Source organism: Apus apus, chromosome 7 (assembly GCF_020740795.1).
Source record: "Apus apus isolate bApuApu2 chromosome 7, bApuApu2.pri.cur, whole genome shotgun sequence".
Classification (NCBI taxonomy): domain Eukaryota; kingdom Metazoa; phylum Chordata; class Aves; order Apodiformes; family Apodidae; genus Apus; species Apus apus.
Genome location: NC_067288.1, coordinates 20,573,022 through 20,594,418, shown reverse-complemented (window position 1 = coordinate 20,594,418; position 21,397 = coordinate 20,573,022). Strand labels below are relative to the sequence as shown.

The window sequence follows — 21,397 nt, the reverse complement described above, 5'->3', positions numbered from 1 at the left end:
GTGCACCAAAGGAAGGTTTGCAGAGATCATAGCGAGCTCTCTCAGCCAAGGTGATGCTTTACATCTCAGGTTACTAAATCTGCCTGGAGGAAGCACCATTCGATGGGTTCAAGCACAGAGATGAAAGTGGAAGATAGATATTATTGCCCCTGACTCACAGTGTGAGCCTTGGCAAGTCTTGCTACTGAGCCTGAGCTGCCAGCTGTGAAATGGTGCTCAGACACTGACTTCCTCAGGACACTGGGAAGCCCCAGCTAACACTGATGAAGTGCTTGGGAACCTGGAAGTGGAGCAGAAGTACTAAATGGTACTAAAGCTACAAGTTGCCTTTTGTACTGAGGCTGTTTCAGGTGGCTTTCACAGGCTGCAGCCTATCACAGTGGCAGAGTACTCTCTCCTCAGCAGTAAAATACATGGCATTTGTTCAAAATATTTGTTTTATTCTCTAAATTCAGAAAGAAGCACCTATCACAGAAATGTTCCTCTAAGATTTTATTATGGTTCACTTTTTTGATGCCATGAAATTGCAGTAGAATGACCCCCTAAACTATCTTAAAATTTGACTTCTGCAAAAAGGTCAAGTTGTCCTGTACAGCCAAGGCTCTCACTAAGTATTATGGTCAGAAAGGCTCTCCTTCCACACACATCTTGGTGTTGTTTCCAGTGTTGCATATTTAGCTCAACCCAAGCCATTGCTGTTTATGTTCTACCTGCACCAGCCAGCCCACACCGTGGTCAACAGCCACATGATCTGCCCTGCGAAAGTCTGGCTACAGGAAGGATAGGGGGCCTGGTAGCTCTTTCTTCCTGTACACTTCTGCTCCAACACCATGTCCTTGGTGGGTGGGGGACCACGTGGATTGTAACACCCCAACCTGCCTTCATATAGCTGCAGGAGAAGAAGGTGACACCCCACTGAAATGAACAGTGGAGCAGACTCAGAAAGCAATTGCATATCACAGCCCCCCAGACCACAGCAGGAAGTTTACCACCCACTAGGATTTTAGACCAAGTATTTAATGTTCAAATTTGCTTTGCTCTTACATTTCAGTGGACTTTAATCTTGCATCAGATCAGAGTGCAAAGAAATGTCTTGAGATCTGTGCTGGAGGAATAACAGTGGAAAGCCAGGCCTGCATAAATACTCTGGTATAAATTCAGTTTCATTACAAAACATTAGTCATGTCTTACCAGGGAATGGCTGTTTTCCCTGACCATGGCATTTGCAAAAGATAGACTCAAGCACTCCTAAACAGCCCCAGCTATGGGAAGTGGATATTGCGGTTTTCCTGCCAATCCTTGTCATCTTTGCTTCAGTGACTGCGATGCAACGGTGAAACTCCAGATGCAAGCTTGGGTGCTCAGCCTCTGGGATGTGGAGGGGTCTGAGGGCTCCAGAACATCACCTTTGTCCATTACTGAAATGCGTCTTGGATGACACCTTTCAGTTTTTTTCTACTTATCAAGCAGAGTACATCTCACCTCCTCACCAGTCTCTTACCTAAACGAGCGAGTACACATGCACGAGGACTTGTTCCAAGCAGATTCAGATAAAGATCCTTGACTATCACCCAGTGAAAGAGGGAGGCTGTAAATTCCTCTGTGATATGCCTGGGGAGGGCAATGCCCAGGGAGAACAGGAGTCTCTGCTTCCCCTTGCTCCTTTGATCTCAATCCAAATGCTTGAAGTGCTTGTTGCCTTTCCTTCTTCCTGCTCCTCTAGAGCAAGCTGGTGCGACGTGTGTGCAGTCTGCGTGCCGGATGGAGAAGTGCTGCCTGCAAAGACTGCACAATCTTTCCATGAGCCTGCAGCCCTTCTCATGGGCATCACACCTCTCCCCTGCCATGACTCTTTCTGCAGAGCAGGAGGGAGGTGGCAGGAGTCTCCTCTGCAAAGCCTCACCTCCTTGTACTTAGCTATATCCAGCCAGTGAGCAGCAGCAAAAGCACTGCAAAGCTCTCTGGGCAGGCTGGACCATCAGAAGGCTGATGCACATCACATCCCTAGAGTGATGCAGGCAGCAAGCTCCCTGGCAAATATTCTGCATAGTCAAGGGCAGGAGCAGTTGTTGAGGGCACACTGCAGCTTTAGGAGAAAGTCTCCCCTCAAGATATTCCAGTCTGTGCTGACAACCAGACTGGAAACAGGACACAACAGATCAACACCTAGATTCTCATAGGGTCTAGCTGCTGGTCTTGGAAAGAGCAAACAAGAGTCATGCTTCCATGGGAACCTGAATGCCTCTTTTGTGCCTGGTGCTGCTCAGCACTGAGCTCTGCAGGGCTGGTATCTGTGACAGAATGGAGACAATCAAGCCCACTGCTCCTCCTGATATACTGCAGCTGCCCAGGGATTGGAGACCAAGGAAAGCAGGTGGACCCCTGCCCCACCCTGGAGAACCTATTGTTTGAGCTCTGTGGCCTTGCTATCCCACACTCTCATAAGCCAGCCAGGACTTGTATAAGAGTGGTGGAGTGCAGCTGAGACCCTGCACTGGCGCCCCCACTCCTTTCAAAGGTGCTCTCTCAGTGCCTGGATGTGTTGTGCCCAAGACCACGGGTACAGAAATCAATCTGTCATCACCCACCACGGGATCTGGCTGAGCCACGATGTGCAAGGTCTGTGCAGTAGGTGGTGTGGGTATCTGACCCAGATCTGCAGCAGCACACATGCTCTCCCTGGGCACTTCTCCACAGGGCATCATCACATTTACTTGTCCATCAGTCTTTCAGCAGGAGGTGAGAGCTTAAACTGGATGGCACAGAGAAGTCTGATGGAGGTAATCATAGGTACAGCCATAGATGGGAGGGAGAAGCCTCAGCTCCATTGCAGGACCTTCCTAACAACTGATTACTCTCCCTAGGCAAGATGCTGTAAAATAAAATGTGATCTCTCCTGTACCAGGGTCTTCATTTCTCTGCTGATGTTTTAGTCCTTTCTGCTCAAATGCTTTTGAAAACTCAGAATTCATATTATCTGCATAGCTAACATCTCCATTCCCTTTCCTTTTTCCTTTCATGTTTGTTTACTCTCTCTCTCTACTTCTCATCTTCAATCAAGAAAAATCATGAGTCAGCTTTAATACCAGTGTCTTCATACCATCTGCAGGGAGCAGATTATGTGGTACATACCTACTCAAAATCAGCAGTCAGCCTGGCTCAGCAGGAGGAGGGGCTCTGCCTACATGTCCAGAGAATTTCTTCTCTGACCCCAGATACTCAATCAGGTTAATTCTCTCCTTGTGCAATGGTATTAATGTTTATGAATGTTTGTGGGTACTGAACTGTGGCTATATTCTGGCCATCTTCATCCAGTGATTTTTTTTGCTTTCTTCCATAGAAAGTAACTCTTTCAAGACTACTCGTTAAAGTTTGATCTGGCTGTTTGCAAAGACACGCACTGCTGTACTGAAAGATGGCAGCTCTTAAAGGGTTCTTCAGCTTCTGGAGCAGTTGCATTTCATCACAAGCTCAGGTCATGCCTGGCTTCTCACTCTTTGGGGAAATAAAGATCTCTTCTGCCAAGTCAGTGAAAACTCTTCCCTGCAGGGTCATCATTATTTTATCCCAAGAGTGACATGGCTCCTTCAGAGTAGTCACTTCTCTGCAACTATCTTTTGGCATTCACTTCTATCCAGAAATTACAGAAGAGCTCAGCACCATACACACCAGAAGAAAATAATTACAGCAACGAAGAAGTTCTCACATAAATTCACCAAGTATGAAACACTGGTGAGTGGTCTGACAGGCCAGGAAACTACAAGTTGCCTCCTCGATGCACGCATTCAAAATAATGCAAAACCCAGCACTCCTTAGAAAATTTCTGGCTCTGGCATCCTCATTCCTGCACATTAGCACTGGGTTTCTCTCTCTGAAATGTATGAGTAAGGAGTGAAAGCAGAACTGGCTGGGCAAGCATAAAATATTTGAAAACACCAAGAAGAACAACATCACCAACTTTGCCCACCTACGCTTGGGACAAACCCATAACTTTAAACTCTCGCTGAACAACACAGCATCAATTGTTCACACAACCCAGAAGATTATATCCTCCTGGAATAAGTAAAGGGCAGTAAGCAGCATTTCGAATGATTAAAATGAAGCAACATCTGAAACATAAACAGAAATGTGCCCCAGACAACACTGCAAAGACCCTCAAAGCATTTTCTTTCTTTAAAGTTTTCCCCTTCCACATTATTACTGAGTTTTATCCTTCAGAATATGAATGGGGAGTTAAGCCACCCCTGTGCACTGCACTCCCCACTGACAAACATATAAATGATTCACAGCTGCGTTCATGAGACAGATCAATTAATCGTTGCAGCTCTCCAGTATTTATATTGGGCATCATTCAAGCAAGCCAGCTCTGAATCGATCACTCGTCGCTTCCAACAGCAGCAGATCCTGTACTTCATTTATACGATTATCTTTGTTCAGAACAGCATGGGTCATCCAGGTCGAAGGACCCTCGCTCCAAAGAAGAGTTGTATTTCATCACAGACAAGGCACCAAAACTTCCTGGGACCCAGGGAAAGAGACAACTTTGCATTGGTGGGCTGAGTAAAGTGCATAACCGTGCCTGCAGCACTGTCTGGGAACAGGGCCTCAGCTCACAGCTGGTGAGGTATCCAGGAGATCACATAAATATGAGCAACTGTTGTACAGGGATCACAGAGGGCAAAGTCATTTACAGGCAATGTGGGCAGGCACCTCGATTTTATTTTTTCTCCTCTAGCCTTTCCCAGACTCAGCTGGCTTCACCTCTGGTCCATTTTCAAGAGGCAATGCAAAGTCAAGTCAATGGAGACTCTGCTGACCTAAAGAGGGGCTGTCCTGCCTGGCACACTGTGCCCACACAACAGTGCAGAGCTGCTCCCACACCCCAGAAGCAGGCAGCACCCCGTGGTCTCTGCCAAAAGAGAAGTTTCAACCTGAACATAGTCAGCAGCACAAAAGAAGCAGACTCGAGGCTCATTTAAAACTCTCTGACAGTTTATAACCTGACTGGCAAAATTATGATTTGCTCCAGCTGGAGTCTGCACAGGATGTGACAGGCAGAAACAGGTACACGTTGGAGAGGGGGTAAAAGAGGAGCATCATCCAATACATCATCCTTCCTACAGCAATTGTCTCCTCATTAAACTTTTTACCCATTTTTAAGTCTCAGTTGAGAGAGAAACTGTTTGCCTTGCTGAGGCATGGCTTAGTCCTGTACTGTGGGGTCACATTAGGAGGCCAAGAAATACTTGGATCCAGCCAGCCTGGCCCTCTGCAGAGAGGGAAGGTGCTGTGCCCACCAGCCCATGATCCCCACACTGTACCTGTGCTTCTGACAGCATGACGTCCTTGATCACTGGCTGACCTCGGGGCTCGTTGTTCTCCAGCTTCACGTACGTAACCTGGTACCCACGGATCTGCCCGTGCTGCTTGTTGGAGATGGGCAGCTTCCAGCTCACCCGGATGGCAGTTGAATTCACAGACTCTACCTCCACCTTTCGCGGTGGGGCGCTGGGCACTGTAACACACACAGGACAGACAGTTAGCAGGTACCACACAACTGCTGTCAGCTACCTCTCAATCGTTTGCTACCTTCTCTCTACCTCATTGCAAGGACGTCCTTGCTGGCACAAGTTCCCTGTACCCATCTGGGAGGTCATGCTGCAGTTTTCCAGCATGACCTTATCCCTGACCCTTTGCCAGCATCCAAGCACTTTTGCTTCTCTTAGTAGGAAAGAGCACAACTGTGATAGGCAGGAGCACCCCTAACAAAGCCACTGTGCTGGATCAGACTTAAGGTCCATCTATCCCTCATTTCCAGCAGTAGAGGAGCAAGGAAGAATGCAAGATTCTGGCAGAATACAAAGAATACGGTAACCACCTGCAGCTCAGGCTGCCCTGCAGCAGAGGTTTTGAAGCCTTCCTTGCAACCTGCCTGTCACAACAGCTCCTTTCAGATCCCTCTGTGTACATCCAAACACCGTCATAGAGCCCCAGGTAGCATGAATGGGTGCTGAGCCTGCCTTGCAGGGAGCCCTGGTACCTGCCACCAGCCAGAGTGCACACATGCTATTCCTCTGTGACAGCAAGAGGTTAATGAGGGGGAAAAGCACCATCCTAAAACAATAACCCAGAGCTCAGAGACAGCAGTCACTGAACTCAGCCAGATAAAGGGGCCTGTGGGGATTGTGACAGCTCTGGGGACTGCATTTCATGCACGGCTAGCTGAATGCTTTTTGATAATAAAATGAAAAATTACACTGCCCAGAAAATACCAATTTTCTTGCAAGGTGAGGCCCGTTTAAAAATGTATTTATACCCTATTTACCATTTGGAAAAATTACCTCCTTATTACTTTTTGCTCTTGCATTGACTGTGACAAAAATGTCAATGCTAAAAAATTAGCTCCTCGGTTGCTCCTGGAAAGCTCCTTCCAGCTGAAGCAGCTGGAAGGAGTGGTGTGCACTCCCTGCAGAGGATACTCCTGCTATGTGAGTGGCTGGTACCCAAGTAAAGGATCTGGGCTTCATCCCAGCACCTCTACTGAAGGACCCTTCTGCCCTCCAATGCCTGGGAAAATCCAGTGGTTTGGAACCCCATACACCCCAATTCTCAACAGAGCAATAAAGAATCAGTATTAGATACTTAGGGATGGATAGCTGACAAGCAGACATAATGAATATTGCTATTTCAACCAACTAGATGGGAAGAAACAGCTACCCAGCAGGAAAGCACAGTTTTTAAGATGCGGGACAATTAATTATTTTCCCCAGATGTCCTTCTTAATTGTAGATAATTAAATAAAATAGAGAAAGGAGGAATGGAGCACTTTAGCACCATGAGGCCAGCTCAAGGTATGGGAATAGAGGGGGCTGTGCTTGAATGGTTACCACCTTCTGGCTGGAGCAGCCTACACTGTAATCCACAATTCACTTAGTGCAGTGACCTTGCAGAAGCCACAGGGCTCTCCTGCCCTAGCAAGACACCTGCCCACACCCACAGTTGGGAGTCCAAGCAAAAAAAAAGATCCTCCCTGAGAACCAGACAGAAGCTGTGTCAAGCTCTGCTGGCAAGAGAAGGTGGGAGGCCTTGGCAGGACATTATATGGGGATGTTGCAAGGACATGAAAAGATATGAATGTGAACAGACCACACTGTTTCAGGAAATGGTATCCTACCCCATTCTGAGGACTATGTGCTGCGTCTGAGACCCAAAAAGGAAAAGTCTGATTTATTTTCAGATCACAGTTTAGCATTTCGCATTCCTTCGTCATGGGTATCCACTAAACATCAGCATGTTAGAGGGATATGAAATCACTCCTGACAGCTGAGCTGGAATGTCCAACCACAATGCCCCAAAACAAACTGAGAGAACTTGTCCAGACATTTCTGGGATAGCAGCTTCCCCTGGGCTACAACTATGCTGAATGAGAACTGAAGCAAACAATACAAGCAGCAGGACACACACAGATGTTTGCCAGCCCGGGAATGCAGTCAGTGAGCATTCCCAGACGCCAGTTCCAGAGCCACGGAGATGTGGGGGACAGTGGCAGCCCATTTAGGGAAACTGTAACATGTCCGGTTTCAATTTGCTATGCTGACTGGGCAATGCAGAGATCATCCTCTCTTTTCCTGGATGCTGCATCTCTTTCTTTTCCCATTAAATCTGCAGCTTCTGGGGTCAGCATGAAGCCACGGAAGCTCCTACTGTCACCCTGAGCTCTGGCACTTTGAAAGGAAATGGTTTAAGTCACGATGACATAACTGACAGCCCTGCTAATACAAAGCAATTTCTCTTTAAAGCTGTTGTAACCAGTAAAGTGTTCTGTACGTGTGATATTCCGACTCTTGAGTGGAAGAGCAGATTTATATAAGCTGTGGCTTGCCTGGAAGCTGGGCCAAGAAGCAGCTTTCCTGCAATACCTACAAGTTTCAAATGGATTTATTTTCCCTTTCTTTAGTTTGCTGGATTTCAGATCAACAAGTAAACTTTAAGTCCTAATCTCTTAACGTGAAAGAAGCCTTTGGCTGAGAGAACTCATGTTACCTTCAGTAAACTGGAAACCACCACCACTACCAAACACTAGAAACCCAAAAATAGCAAAGCAGTATAATGCCTCCCATGCAAGCAGAAAGCAATACTAACACAGAGGACCCTTCTGGAACCATGCCAGGACATTTGGATCCACAGTCTGGAGGCAACCATAGTATCAGAACAAGGGCCAGCAGAGCAATTCCCCTACCCGACTCCAGGGCAACCGTGGAGACCTACTCCCTGGAGCAGCTGACCAAGAAAGCTTCTGGTTCTACTTGAAAAGCACTCCTAGGCCAATATCCCCACTCCCTTTCCCCCCTTTTCCAGCAACTCGCTAGGAGAGTCCTGGTCACCCCAAGGTGGTAGCTGAAGGAGCTGTTCAGTGACACCTACCATCCTCGTCAGTGCGCACGAGCACAGGGATGCTCTCCGGTCCTGGCCCCACATCGGTGTGAGCCCGTACCCACACCTTGTACTCGGTCCATTTCTCCAGGTCCTTGATCTCCCAGCTGGAGTGCTCCCGTCCAATGCCATCCACCACATGCTTGGTGTTGTCATCTCCTTCCACTGCCTGGTATGCAATGGAGTACTGGGTGATGACCCCATTGCGGCTTTGGGCAGGCGGTGGCACCCAACTTACCCGGATGGTAGTGGAGCTGGTGCTTATACACTCGACTTCTTGGGGTGGGGCAGAGGGGGCTGGGGATAAATAAATGAAGTGGGGAGATGAAGGGAAATGAGTGGAAGGACAAACCAAAATGCACAGGGAACTTTTACCCAGTCAACTGAGCACTGAACATACACATGGAAATTCAGCCAGTAGTCTCCTGGACAATCCTTTGCAGATCATCAAAGATGGTACTAGGGGCAATTTGTATTTGATAGCCTGAGGAGCAGCATGGAAACAGAAGTGCTGCTCTGCATCAGAGAACACTTCTTCCTAAAGCAGTTCTGGATGCTCACTTTACCAAACACAACAAATGATAGTAAGGGATGGGGGGTAGAGAGACTGGGAGGGAGATGAAAGATGCTTTCAGTGAAGATCTGAAGCAGATGGAAACCAGAAGAGGTAGGAAGCTACAGAAGGCAAAAGTGGCAGAAGGGGAAGCTCACACACCAGACTGATTGTATGAAGGCTTGCAAAAACCCATTCCTAGACAAGTGGAGGAAACAAAAGAGGGCAGAGAAAACATGTTGCTGAGGTTGGCTGGAGTGTGTCCAGGCAGGGTTTGAAATCACAACCATCAGGTGTGAGCAGCACCCTGGCCCAGGTGGGAGCCTGGCACCATGTGGAAACAGGAGATAACATGGTTGTGCTGCTCTGCATGTGTGCCTAGCACCTGGGACTGACTGCTTCATGCCTGCCAAACTGGCTACCTGCTTCAGTAGCTTTCTGACATATGGAACTGCACAGGGGAAGGTAGGCAGGTCTTGTTCCCTCCCAGGGTGGACACATGCAGATTGCTTTAGCTTTTAAGCCGCAGCAATGTTAACTGGCTGTAGCAGGAGGAATGGGATCTGGGCAATGGATGCTTCTCATAAGGGTGAGCAGTTCCCTCCACACAGCATGGCTGGGTAAGAGCAGTGAAACAAGCCCAGGGGATGGGGAAAGAGAGACAACCTGGATAAAGCAGAGCATCTCTAGGACACCTGCCTTGTTCATTTCCTTCTCCAGCCTTGCTGAACTGCTGTCCTGTTTCAACAGGGTCTTGGCAGCATGGCAGCAGCAGCCCCCTCTCATTTGGCCTCACTGTCTAGGGATGCTGCAGACACCATGCTTGCACAGAAGACAAGGTTGGAAGCCAGGAGAAGGAAGAGAGCTCACCTGGTCAGGGGAACAACAAGGGATATGGGTGCATCTCAGGGTGCTTGCACAGAAGAAAGCAACACCCCTAAACAGAGAGGGCAGGGCACCATCACTGAAAAAAAGTGCAGAGCAGCTCTGAGGCTGGGAAGCTGTCTGGTCAAGCAATAATGGAGTTCAAGGTATCTTGCTTTGCCACAGCAGGTGAAAGGCTGCTGCCATTCATCACTGCACTCAGAAATGCCTGAAAAGAGACTGGTGCCCTTCCCCATGCTGCAGTCCTTGGAGCCATCAGTGCACCAGAGCCAGCCTTCTTGGGCACAGAGACAAACCTGCCTGTGCAACGTGAACACTACCTTCATTAGTCCAGATGGCAGCAGGGAACTCATAATTAAAGCACCCAGCAATTATGCCTTGGATATACTGGGCACAAGTTGGCAGTGGGAGAAGATCTGGGAAAGCTGGGGACAGCAGAACCTCCCAATGCCCCTGGTGACCTCTGCTTACTGGGAACAAGGCCCACTTGCTTGCAGATGCAGTCACAGGCTGCCCTCAGTGCCCAGTTCTGTACTTAGGGAGCAGGGCCCACCCCTGATGCCTGGACTGGGGTGCCTGGACAGAGGAAAGATGGAGGAAGAGTGGGCAGTGATGGAGCTGGAAGAGATGATGCCTGAGCAGAGTCAGGCTACTGCTATGGCAGCTAAACTGGAGGAAAGAGAAGTCAAAGCTCAAAGCAACACATGGAAGCAAACAGTTGCTTATGTAAGGGAGGCAGAGTGGCCTTGGCCCTGCTCTCTGGTACACTGGAAGGAAGCAGGGGTAGAAAATGAATTCTCATGCTCTCTGGGTTAATCAGCAGAGAAGTGGCAGGGAAGACAGTAAGTACGAAGATATAGCACCAAAGCAACACCAAAAGTGAATTCAAGGAGGGTACAAAGTAGACACAGGGCCTGGTGGCATCCCTCAGAGGGGACAGGTGAGACATAAGGAGCTTGGAAAGCTTTTCCTTTGCCACTGTCTGCAAAGAGGCCTGTCACAGAGGAGACTTGCTCTGGCTTTGGACCTCCACAGCATGCTTTGGGGTGCAGCAGTGAGCTCCTCCTCCAAGGGCAGCTCTGGCTGGTATTGTTGGCAGGTCAAACATTGGCTGTTGACTGGGTAAGAGTCACACACATGATTTGCAAGGCAAAAACTCAGATTAACACTTAAAGGAAGCAAAATAAAACTTGATAACATGAGTAGGATAAACTTAAAATGCACAAGGAGTGAAGTGTCCTTCCTGGGGTCAGCAAAGAGCAGACTTGGTGCCCTGCATGTACCCACACACAAATGTCCCCACATCCACACTATGCAAACCTCTGCTGCCTCCAGGGTACTCACATCAGCCTCCCCTGCTGGCTTACAGCAGCCCTGTGCACACATCCAGCCCACCTACTCCTTAAGCTAGGGAAAAGGCAGCCTCAAGACCCACCCTCCTATTTCAAGTGAGAACAGCATTTTAATGTTGAGGTCTGATGGGTGCACAGCTGATGCTCTTCTCCTGCATCACATTGCTTGCCTGAGGCACTGCAGGCTCCTGGAAACCTCCCCCATGCTCCTCAGGCCTCAAAGCAGCATCACTTGTACTTTTTGCAGGGTGCCCAGCAACTAAGCAAGCAGCTTAGCAGGAAAGGCAGTCCAGAAGGGGTCTGAACTGTGCTGCTGGAAGAGTTCAAAGGGGCATCCCTCTGGCCTTCCTGGACAAGCATCCCTACCATTCCTGAGGAGGGCTGCTACAAAAAAAGCCCATCAGCAACAATACAGGTGTCCTTCTCCAGCCTGTTAGTGATGATGTGCCTCCTGCCTTACCTTTGACTGTTTTGTCAGGGCCAGGAATAGCAGGTGTTTGACTGCTCCTGCAGTTTGTGTCCCACCTGAACATGTCAACCTCCAATATCTAACAGCCTTTCTCAGGGCAACTAGATGCAAGAGCGTAGGAAAGAGACCAACTTTAAGCCATGAGCAACACTCTTTTCAGATTAGTAAATTCTAAGGCCAAAGGGGATGGGTCCAACCACCTAAAGTGAGGTGCTGCTAAGTGCAGACCAAGGAATTTCTGCCTGGAAGTTTTGTGTATTATGCACACAACTTCTGCCAACCTAAAGCACAGCTTTCTGAAAGACCTACTTGACTTTGAGACCCCTAATACCCAAAAATCCACTCTACCTTGGGACTGTTCAGCAGGTAGTTTGTCACCCTCACTGAATAGCCCAGTAGTAACTGCCAAAGACTTTTCTCATAGAATAAAGTGTGATCAGAAATCATCTCAAGAAGGGGCCAGTAAGTGTGTTCAAGGATAAGAGCATCAACTGATGGGATTACGTGGCAGGACAGTTGCTTCAACCTTTGCCTATAAATACAAAAGCTATATAAAATAGGTATACAAATCCCCACACTCAGAATTTGTTCTCAGTGTTCAGACACTTAAACTGCATGCTCTGAATGGAGAGAATGCTCTCTCCATTTTCATATCTCTCTAATGTACAGCACTAAGACACCATTAGTTCACTTAACAAGGTGGAGGAATCCCTGCAATTGGTATGTTAATCAAGCTGAGCTTTCTTCAAAGAGAAGGTCGCTCCAATAGTGAGCAGAGCTGCTCTTCCCTGCCTGAGCTCCCTTTCTAATGGCCATCTCAGGCTCTCAGCTGCTGTGCATGCTGTCGCCCTCCCTGCAGGGAAGGCTGGCTGCCTTTGCCAACTGCTCACCCCACATAGCTAGCAAATCCCAGACAGACGGTACTAAAGGAAACGTCTTTTTCCCCCCTTTTAATGCTCTTTGCATAATGGCAAGCCCAAAAATCGTTAGTGAAAACGAGCTTATCGCAGGGCCCTTTGATAGCCCTAATCTGCTTATGCACAGCACTTTGAGCTGCCAATCAGAGCTATGCGAACTCCTGCTCTGTGATCACACAGGGCAGAATGAGGATGAAAGTGATATTGCTTGGGTCACCTCATTATCTAGACACTCTATTAACTCAGTTGCAGCTTGTTCTGGTTTCTCCTAGTGCTGCAGTCCCAGAAGTAGGAGTCTCACTTGCTCACACAACCCAGGCAAACAGCCACTTTCCCAGACTGACTCCTCCAGCTGCCTGACAGCTGCAGGCACATCTGGCTGCAAAGGATGCCTCACCTTGGAATCAAGTGTACAGACCAGGGATGGATGCCTGCGAAAGCAAGGCAGCTGGAATGGGGAGTGAAGGGGTGAAAAGTCCAGATAGTCACATTTAAAGCCAAACACCCATATGCAGCCTGTCCAGACAGCATGTCTACATGGGAGTGAATTCATAGAGATGCACAAACCCATTCAAATCAATCTCTCCAAAGCAATTTCCCAGCCTTTTTCACTCCTCCATCAGTTTTTATGAATCCACCCTTAGGGAAAGACAGCATGCTCAAAGGGACAGGAAGAAAAAAACTTACCACTTGGGTGCACCCCCTCTGCCAAACAGCCCTGATCCAAAACCCCAGTTGACTTTCCCCATGCCACCCTTCAGCAAACTGCATGCTAGCATCCCTGCAGACCCACACGGGCAGAGGCATCGAGCTACTCTGTGCCCAGGCAATGGGAACTGGACTGCTTCTGTTTTGCCTTCAGTAGTGCACAGTGTCAGACACTTACTGGATTGGGCAGTTCTGGCTTCGATTGTGGGGGTGTAGACTCCAACTCCCAGCTCTGAGCGGGCACCCAGACGGAACTTATACAGCGTGTCTGGTTTCAGACCTTCCACAGCATACGAGGAGGTTGGGTCAAACTCCACCTTTTGCTGGCAAATAAAGGGAAACAAAAATTACTCAGTGTAGTTGGAGAATACAGAAAAGCTGGCACTCAGCTTCCAGCGCCAAAGGGATTGGGAGCCCCATCACCCACTGTGGCCCCACAGAAAGTCACAGCCATGCTGCCAAACCAGCTGCAGTTCTGCAGGACTCCAAGACATGGAGCTTCCTGGGTGAAATACAAGAACTCTGCAGGGAAGCAGACCTCTTTGAAAGCCATGTTACACTGCCTGGTGTCTAGACCAAACTCACTACCCAACGACTTTGTGGGAATGCTGGGTCAAGCTGCACAGTTTGTTTCCTTCCAACAGACTGTGTCTGCCTGGGATATTCAGCATAATACACCTAAACAGTCCTGGTAAAGGACTTGTTTTGCTGCCACTTCACCTGGAGGGCACTTATTTCTGGCAGCTCTCATGCCACTACAAACACAGGAGGAGGAAAGAACCAGGGGACACTGTGATGCTGCCACGGCACAGTCCTCACTGTGTGTGCTGCCAGCACTAGTTTTGATATATTTAGAGCTGGATTTCTTTAGGGACCTCACAGTAAGTGTAGAAAGGCTCTCTAGGTCACCCTCAATCTGCTCCTTAAGTGTAACCAGTCCTGAAGGTGCAGACACATTTCAGACCCACCTGGAAGACCTGCACAACTGCTTAGAGGGACTGGCAGTAAGGCTGCTTCAGGGATGGTGTCATGGTATTCTGGAGACTTCCCAGTCCCAAACCAGTCACTAGCTACTTTGTTGGGCATCAACAAGCACTGCTGAGGTAATTTACACAGAAGACAGACAGAGATTGCCATACTTATCATACACCCATGAGACACAGGAAACGTAGGAAAAAACAGTCCCATTGCCATCTCAGCTCAAGCAGACACCTTTCCCAAGCTGTTGAATTGTGATGTTTGGCCCCAAGTGCTGCTGACACAGAGGTAGGATTCTCACCTGAGTGCCATCCTCCCCTTCCCAGAACAGCAGCTCATATTTGGTAATGCGTTCCTGTGAGGCAGGCAGCCATGTCAACAGGATACGGGTATCAGACTCTGCTTCTGCCTGGAAGTCAGCTGGCTGGGCAGGAACTGGGGACCAAACACATGGTTAGTGCCAGGAGGCAGATGCAGGGAAAATCTTCTTTTGTTCCTTCTGGACCCTCCCTTCTTCCCTTTCGCCAATGCTTTCCTGTTGGAACAACCCAGGCAACAAGCAAGCACCTCTGGGACCCAGACACGTGACTTAAGGGAATCACGCTCACTTCCAGCCCCTGATGGCATCACAGCTCCTTCCTTACACATGTGTACTCACACCCCAGAAGAGCCCAGTACAGTTACATAGGTCCATACCCAGGACTTCATGTCACATTTTTTGGGCATTGTATCTCAGAGAAAACTGTGGGCTGTGTAACTTCTACAGAGATTGATACCAATTCCCCAGGAAAACCTGACAGTTTCACTTTGATGGGGATGCCACTGTGCCATGCAACCACTTGAGCACCAAGTGCAGCTGCGATGCCTGGTGCAGATCAAGACACACAGGTGAGCTGCACACTACTGGGGTGGACACTGAGCTGCAGCACTTCAACTCCATACGTACCTCCTTGCTGCGTTTTGACCTGGATGATGTCCGAGGGGGGACCGTCGCCCACCGAAGTAAAGGCCAGGACACGAATGCTGTACGTGGTCCCAGTGATGAGGCTCCCCACGGTGGTGAGGTGGCTGTCATCGGTGTTGTGTTTCTGCCACATGCTCAAAGGCAGATGCGGGTCGGTGGTATAATAAACACGGTACCCTCTGATCTGTCCATTTGGCTCCTCTGGCTGTTCCCACTGGACCAACATGGTGCTGGCACTCAGCATCCGTGCCTGGACTTTGAGGGGCGGACTTGAAGGAGCTTGCTCTCCTGTCCGGGCCTCGACCAGCTCACTGGGGGGACCCCTGCCAATGTTATTGACTGCGATGACTCGGAACTCATATTCTGAGAAGGGGCTGAGCCCACCTATGCTATAGCGGGTTGTTGCCACACCATCTACCTCCTGGAACTGACCCTCTGAGGATTTGGGCTTGTACTGGATGACGTAGTATGAAATAGGGTCAGAGTTGCCCGAATCCCAGGTGAGGGTCACGCTGGTAGCTGTCGTTTCAGTCACTAATGGCTCTGTTGGAGGTTTTGGCAGTGCTGCAATTGGAAGGCAGAGAGGTGTGATTTAAATAATTCAGTCAGCTCAAACCCTGCAATGTGCATGGGGATAAAAACAGAGCTGCCACCTCCCATTAACATTCTTCTTTAAAAGGCAGAAATCATTTCATACTCCAGAACATGCATTTTTATATTACCATATATTGTTTGAAGTGGCTCTTAATGGAAGGATAAACAGAGCAATCATGTTATTAGACGTGCTTGACGCACTTACCAGCAGCAGGCTAAATAAAGGTAATTCAACAGGGATGCAGGAATGTTTCTGCCATGGGGGTTCAGCTGGCAGAAGGAAGGTGCTTGCTGGGCTGAGCTGGGCCCAGAAGCCAAGTGTTCAGCTGATTTACAAATGGATACAGTAAAGCAATTGGAGCACTACAGGTAATCTGGAGCTATGCTCCTGCGTCCATAGAGACAGCATCTTAGGCCATAGGGACAGTTCATGAAGAGTGCTGTTAGATGGGTTGATGGGGGAATGCCTTGTAAGTATCACAGTACATGCAGGAGGGATACAGCCAGAAAAATTACCAACTTTCACATCCACTCTTTCACTGGGTGGTGTGTCAAACTGCAACCAGACAATAAACCGTTACACAAGAACTCTGTAACACTGACATCTCTGAAGTGTTAATGAGGATGCAACTACTGCAAAAAAACATTTCCAGACTTCCCATTTTACCAAAAGAACAAAGGAAGAGAATGAATGTGTGTTAGAGATATTTGCAGAGTACACAAATACTTTAAGACAATGACTGAATTAAAGTCTACAGTAAGTTTAAACCTCCTACGAAACACTCTAGTTAAAGTCATTAGTGACTTGTAATGCAGCTGTGCTTGACGAGGAGCTAGGAAAAATGCTCAACCCAAATTAAGATACCCAAGTACTTCATTCTTTGGCAGAGCCATCAGGTTTCCAGTTTCCACATGGTTCGGCTGAGGAGGGCATGCTCTTTAGCACAGGAGCATGTCTGCTCCAAGTGCCAGGAAGGATGTCTTTTCCAGTGCTACTGCAACATGAATACTGAGCAAATCAGTGAGAGCTGAACTGGTACAGGAGGGAAGAGCGTGCAACCCACAACCAGACACACCACTACCCATGCAGTACTGGGGGAAAACAAATGCATCCCGCCCAATAATACATCCTGAAGCAACACATTTCCTAGAGCATCCAAGAAACTGGCTGTCCCCCTCAGGCTTTCAGGGACAGATTACATTAATCCATCCTTTCCTTTGTAGAGATGCAAGCTTGACTCTTGCCAGCTCCTGGGTGTGCAGTATGCGTGTGAGCAAGGGGCAGGCCTGGTACCTTCAATGGGATTACTGCAATCAGCTCTGTGTTATCTTGCCTCTCCTGTTGGCCCTGCAAATGGTCTACTTGCCAGCAAGCACAGGAGAAGCAACACAGGTTGGAGAAGTTATGGAAAGAGGCAGTAAGATATCCAGAAAAGGCAGATGTAAAAACAAGGAGGAAGGCAATGGGCTAAACAAGCTGAGTGGACTGGTCCCTGTCCTAAGGGCCTCTCAAGTCCTGGGGCAGCAGTGGGCATCACATCAGCCAAAGAGGGAGAAAGGCAGTGTCACCCCAGTTACAAGGAGGTAATACTGAGAACAACCAATGCAATGGTGCAGTTTCCACCTTTCTCCACATCCAGATGACCTCCCCATCATGCCTCTTCCTTCTCTACACTCTTGGGTATGTACTATAACCAAAGCAACCATTGTACTGTGTAAGAAAATTGGGGCTGGAAAAGGTACTGACTAGCAGGCACTGTGAGTAACGAGAGCAGTGTGTGGCTAAGGTTAAAAGCATCCTCTGACTAGCACCAGGGAAAAGAGAATTTGCTGTTAATCTCCAGGTCAGAGAGGGCTAACAGTCAATTCTGTGATTCGTTCAAGCAGGCACTTGGTGCTAAAGGTGACCAGAGCGCAGGAGGGGCCTGCCAGAACAGACTCAAAAGATGACGTATCTGGAAATCTGAGCTACAAATCAACTGCTAGGAGCAGAGGCAAGGGATAGTGTGGACCTGCTTGGCTCCAGATAGAAAAGGAAGGACATATACACTTCAGCTTCCCGTTAGGTAGCTGTCTGGGTGGGCTGCTGACGGTCAGCAATAACGTTCTCTTCAGGGCAAAGCTAGCTGTGAAAGACAGGCAGGAAGCCTGCCTTAAGGGCAGCAAGAATAGAAAGGGAAAGAGGCAGAGCAGTAAGGGAAAAAAGAGAACCAACAGAGGAATATGCAACAATTTTAAAATGAATGCATACAGCTGCTCCCGGCAGGGCAGTGAGGATGCTCACTCTGGTGAAGCCCACAGACACTTCACATTGCTGGGATTAACCTTCTTGTCCTGCCCTTACTGCAAGAGGAGATCTCTGTGCAAAAAGCTCTCTCTGACTGCAGACATCCACAGACCCCTGCCCCAGGACAGCCCCGTGGCCTGCCGATGTGCTGATCCTGCTGATGCATGGAACAAGCCAGAAATTGCTGGGATGAGGGCAGACTCAACAAAGTTCCTCTGTGGCATAAGAGGGACACAAGCCTGCCTCCCATCATGCCACATGTAGGGAGAGAGGACACAACCTCCAAAGCAAATACATTGTGACCAGGAAAAAACCAAAGTTGTGGGTTTGGGAACCTCACTTGCAAGATGAAAGAGTCACAGCAGACTGTAGTAAGTTGGCTATGGCCAAAAACCCTTTGACAAAGGGCTACATGTTTGAAACCCAACCAGGTGCACCACCACCACCTTACCTTTGACAGTGATCTGGGCTGTTGCTTCGATCATGCCGAGGGAAGACATGGCCACACAGGTGTAGTTGGCAGACTGCATGATGTTATTCAGCTCCAGGACGTGCCTACCAACAGGCATCTCATCCTCTTTGGTCAGTTCCTCCACACCAGCCATCCATTTCACGTAAGGCATCGGAGCACCTACTGCCACGCACGTGAGGTTCACACTCCCCCCAGGCATCACCTCGTGGTTGCTCGGAGGGATGGAAAATCGAGGAGCAACACGCCGCACTGCAACAAGGAGGAGACAGCTAGTAGGGTGACAGAACCAGCAGACAGAACTCCTCTGCACTGCAGGGGTACATGAGGGGGGTTCAACGTTTTTGCCTGTCTATCCCTTGGGACAGATAAAATGAAGTGCAGAAGCTGTTCACTGCTTTGTCAAATTGCACACACTTTGCTCTCCTTCCTTAGCCACTGGCATTTTATTAGAAGAACTCATTAAGGGATGGCTCAATCCATTCCCTCCAAACATAGCCTTTTGAAATCATATTACTAACATGAAACATTCCTCCATTTAAATAACATTCCTCTAATTAGAGAGCATGCACAAATGCCAGTCACACACTCTATCTATGCAGGGCCCACTGAAGCTCTGCAAAATGGAATTACCTGCTCAATTTACTAGCTCTAGAGTAAAGCAACTCATCCCCTAAACCTCGCAGGGTTTGGGCAGGAGCAGCAGAAAGGTTTCTTTCTGAATTAGCCCATGTGCTGCTAAATAAAATATAATTCCTTTCAAAATGTAATTCAGGTTCTATCTTGGCTCAGAAAAAATAGTCACCAGAGCTACATGACATTGTCAGGGTTTGAACAGATCATCTTGCTGGGCAGGAGAGAACTAATCCTGACAAATGTGAGATCATATCCATTTTGACAGAAGAGAGCTGGTCTGGCAGAACCCTCCCCACCTTTGTGGCAGCACTTTGGGAGATGTATTCCTCCTTATTTCATTGCACAGCTTTTCTTCATATCAATCCCTTGCTGGGCATTTAATTCAAGACTTATTTGTAAGCAACTCTCAGCTACAATAAAGCTCTAAAGATGCCTGCCATATGCATTCCCGTCAGGAAAATGACACTGAGAAATGGGGCCTCTTCTTCAGGGTTAGTGTTATGGGCCTATTTAAGCAAGGGTAGAGAAACAACTGTGCTCGGTAAATCTTTGTCTCCTCTGGGCAAGCTCATTTTAGTCTGTAGTTAAAAAGGGAAACTGCTCAAACGTGTCTTACCCAGCATCCCTGCTCTCCTCTAGCCTCCTCCAACCAGGAAGGCTGGGTTCCAACCAGAACCAACCAGAGCATTGGCTGGGTTCATGACTGACTGGCTCCCAAGAAGCCTCTCCCTGCCAATTACGCTCCTCCATCAGAGCATGAGGCTGGAGGAGCAGCCACAGTGCTGGGGGATGGTGAAAACTGGGCAGAAGCCTGAGAGATGCCAGCTCACAATGTGCTGCAGACATGACTGGCCCCACGGCGCTAGGGGGTCCGGGGGGACACGGCTCTGCTGGCCTGGCTCCTGCTGCCCCGGTGTCTCTGCAGACGGTAAAGCTGCTGACAGCCCGGCCTGCCGCAGAGGTGTCAGCTCTGCTTGCCAAGCTGACTACCCAAATCAAATTTCACTAGTGCTCTCTTTGATGATTCATCCCCAAACCAACAGGCTTGCAGAAATAGACTGAACACAGAAACCCCCACGTTAGCATGTAAAACAGAGCTAAGATTTTGTGACAAATTACACAATACTGCCAACATTGTGTGTGTACTACGCATTGTCTTGGTGACAAAACAGGGTTCACTAGCTCCTTACCCACCACGGGAAGGATAACTTGCTTTACTTTTTTTTTTTAAATGTCTAAATCCAAAGTCTTGCTGGTTGTTTCTTTTAATCAATTACTAAGTCTTAAATCAGTAACTACATAAGCAATTGCCAGTGAGGCGTTACCTGACTGATGGGGCAGTGCTCCCCAAATGAGACAAAACTGAAAGTGTACTCAAGTGCTACGCAGTTATGAGAATACAGTTAACCTGATGGACATGGCAATGGTTTAAGATGATGGCGTGTATTTCCAACCAAAGCATCCCAGCACCATTCGTTAGGAGTCAGGTTTCGTTTTCCAATGAATATGGTGTTGAATTATTTCAGGTAGAAGCTCTTTGAATTCTGTCCCCATCCAAGGACCAAACCCACCCACACTGTACTAAAATAAAAAAGAGCAAAAACTTTGAGGATAAAGCCATAGGTGTGCAAAGCACTCATGCACATGCACCACACAAACAGGCTGGCAGGCACTGGAGGCCACTACAGAGTCAGAGAGAAAGCGGTGTGAGGGCAGGACAGGGAGAAGGAAGGTGCACAGGTACTCACATACAGGGACATGGGAAGACGAGCCTGGAGGATAAGAGACCATGCAGGAAGGTCAGAGCCCAGCGTGTACAAACAGATTTTGACTCCCAGCCCTGGTAAGACCAGAGGCAGCACAGGCCACTACAGACTCCCCTGCACCTTGCACTGTGTCCCCTTGTTCAGCACTGCTTTCAGGGTGCTCCTGGGGCCTTGCCAAGCCCCATCAGTGCCATGTCCCCTTGACACATTCTACAGATGCCACCTCTCCCCGGCGAAGCTGGCAGCCCACCATCCCCTGCTCCCCTGTGGGCAGCACAGATGCACTTCAAAGGGGAAGGGGTTCCCTCAGGAGTGCTTTGCAGGGTGAAGGGAAGGGCTGTGCCCCTTCACAAGTGTCTCTCCCCTGTCCTGCCCACAGGGGAGCA

At 48.7% G+C, this 21,397-nt stretch overlaps 1 protein-coding gene across 14 annotated transcripts in view; it reads right to left on the bottom strand.

Annotated features, from left to right (window-relative positions):
- Positions 1-21,397, bottom strand: part of PTPRF (protein tyrosine phosphatase receptor type F) — a 382,606-nt gene that overhangs the window by 55,364 nt on the left and 305,845 nt on the right. For 9 of the 14 annotated variants that reach the window (XM_051624854.1, XM_051624859.1, XM_051624865.1 and 6 more), the window contains 6 exons: positions 18,592-18,861; positions 15,242-15,823; positions 14,597-14,730; positions 13,496-13,640; positions 8,425-8,730; positions 5,322-5,515 (listed from right to left, as the gene is read on the bottom strand). In XM_051624854.1, coding sequence (XP_051480814.1) covers positions 5,322-5,515; positions 8,425-8,730; positions 13,496-13,640; positions 14,597-14,730; positions 15,242-15,823; positions 18,592-18,861 — 1,631 coding nt within the window. The remainder of the gene's footprint in view (positions 1-5,321; positions 5,516-8,424; positions 8,731-13,495; positions 13,641-14,596; positions 14,731-15,241; positions 15,824-18,591; positions 18,862-21,397) is intronic. The other 5 variants (XM_051624863.1, XM_051624866.1, XM_051624867.1 and 2 more) reach the window with 1 other exon arrangement.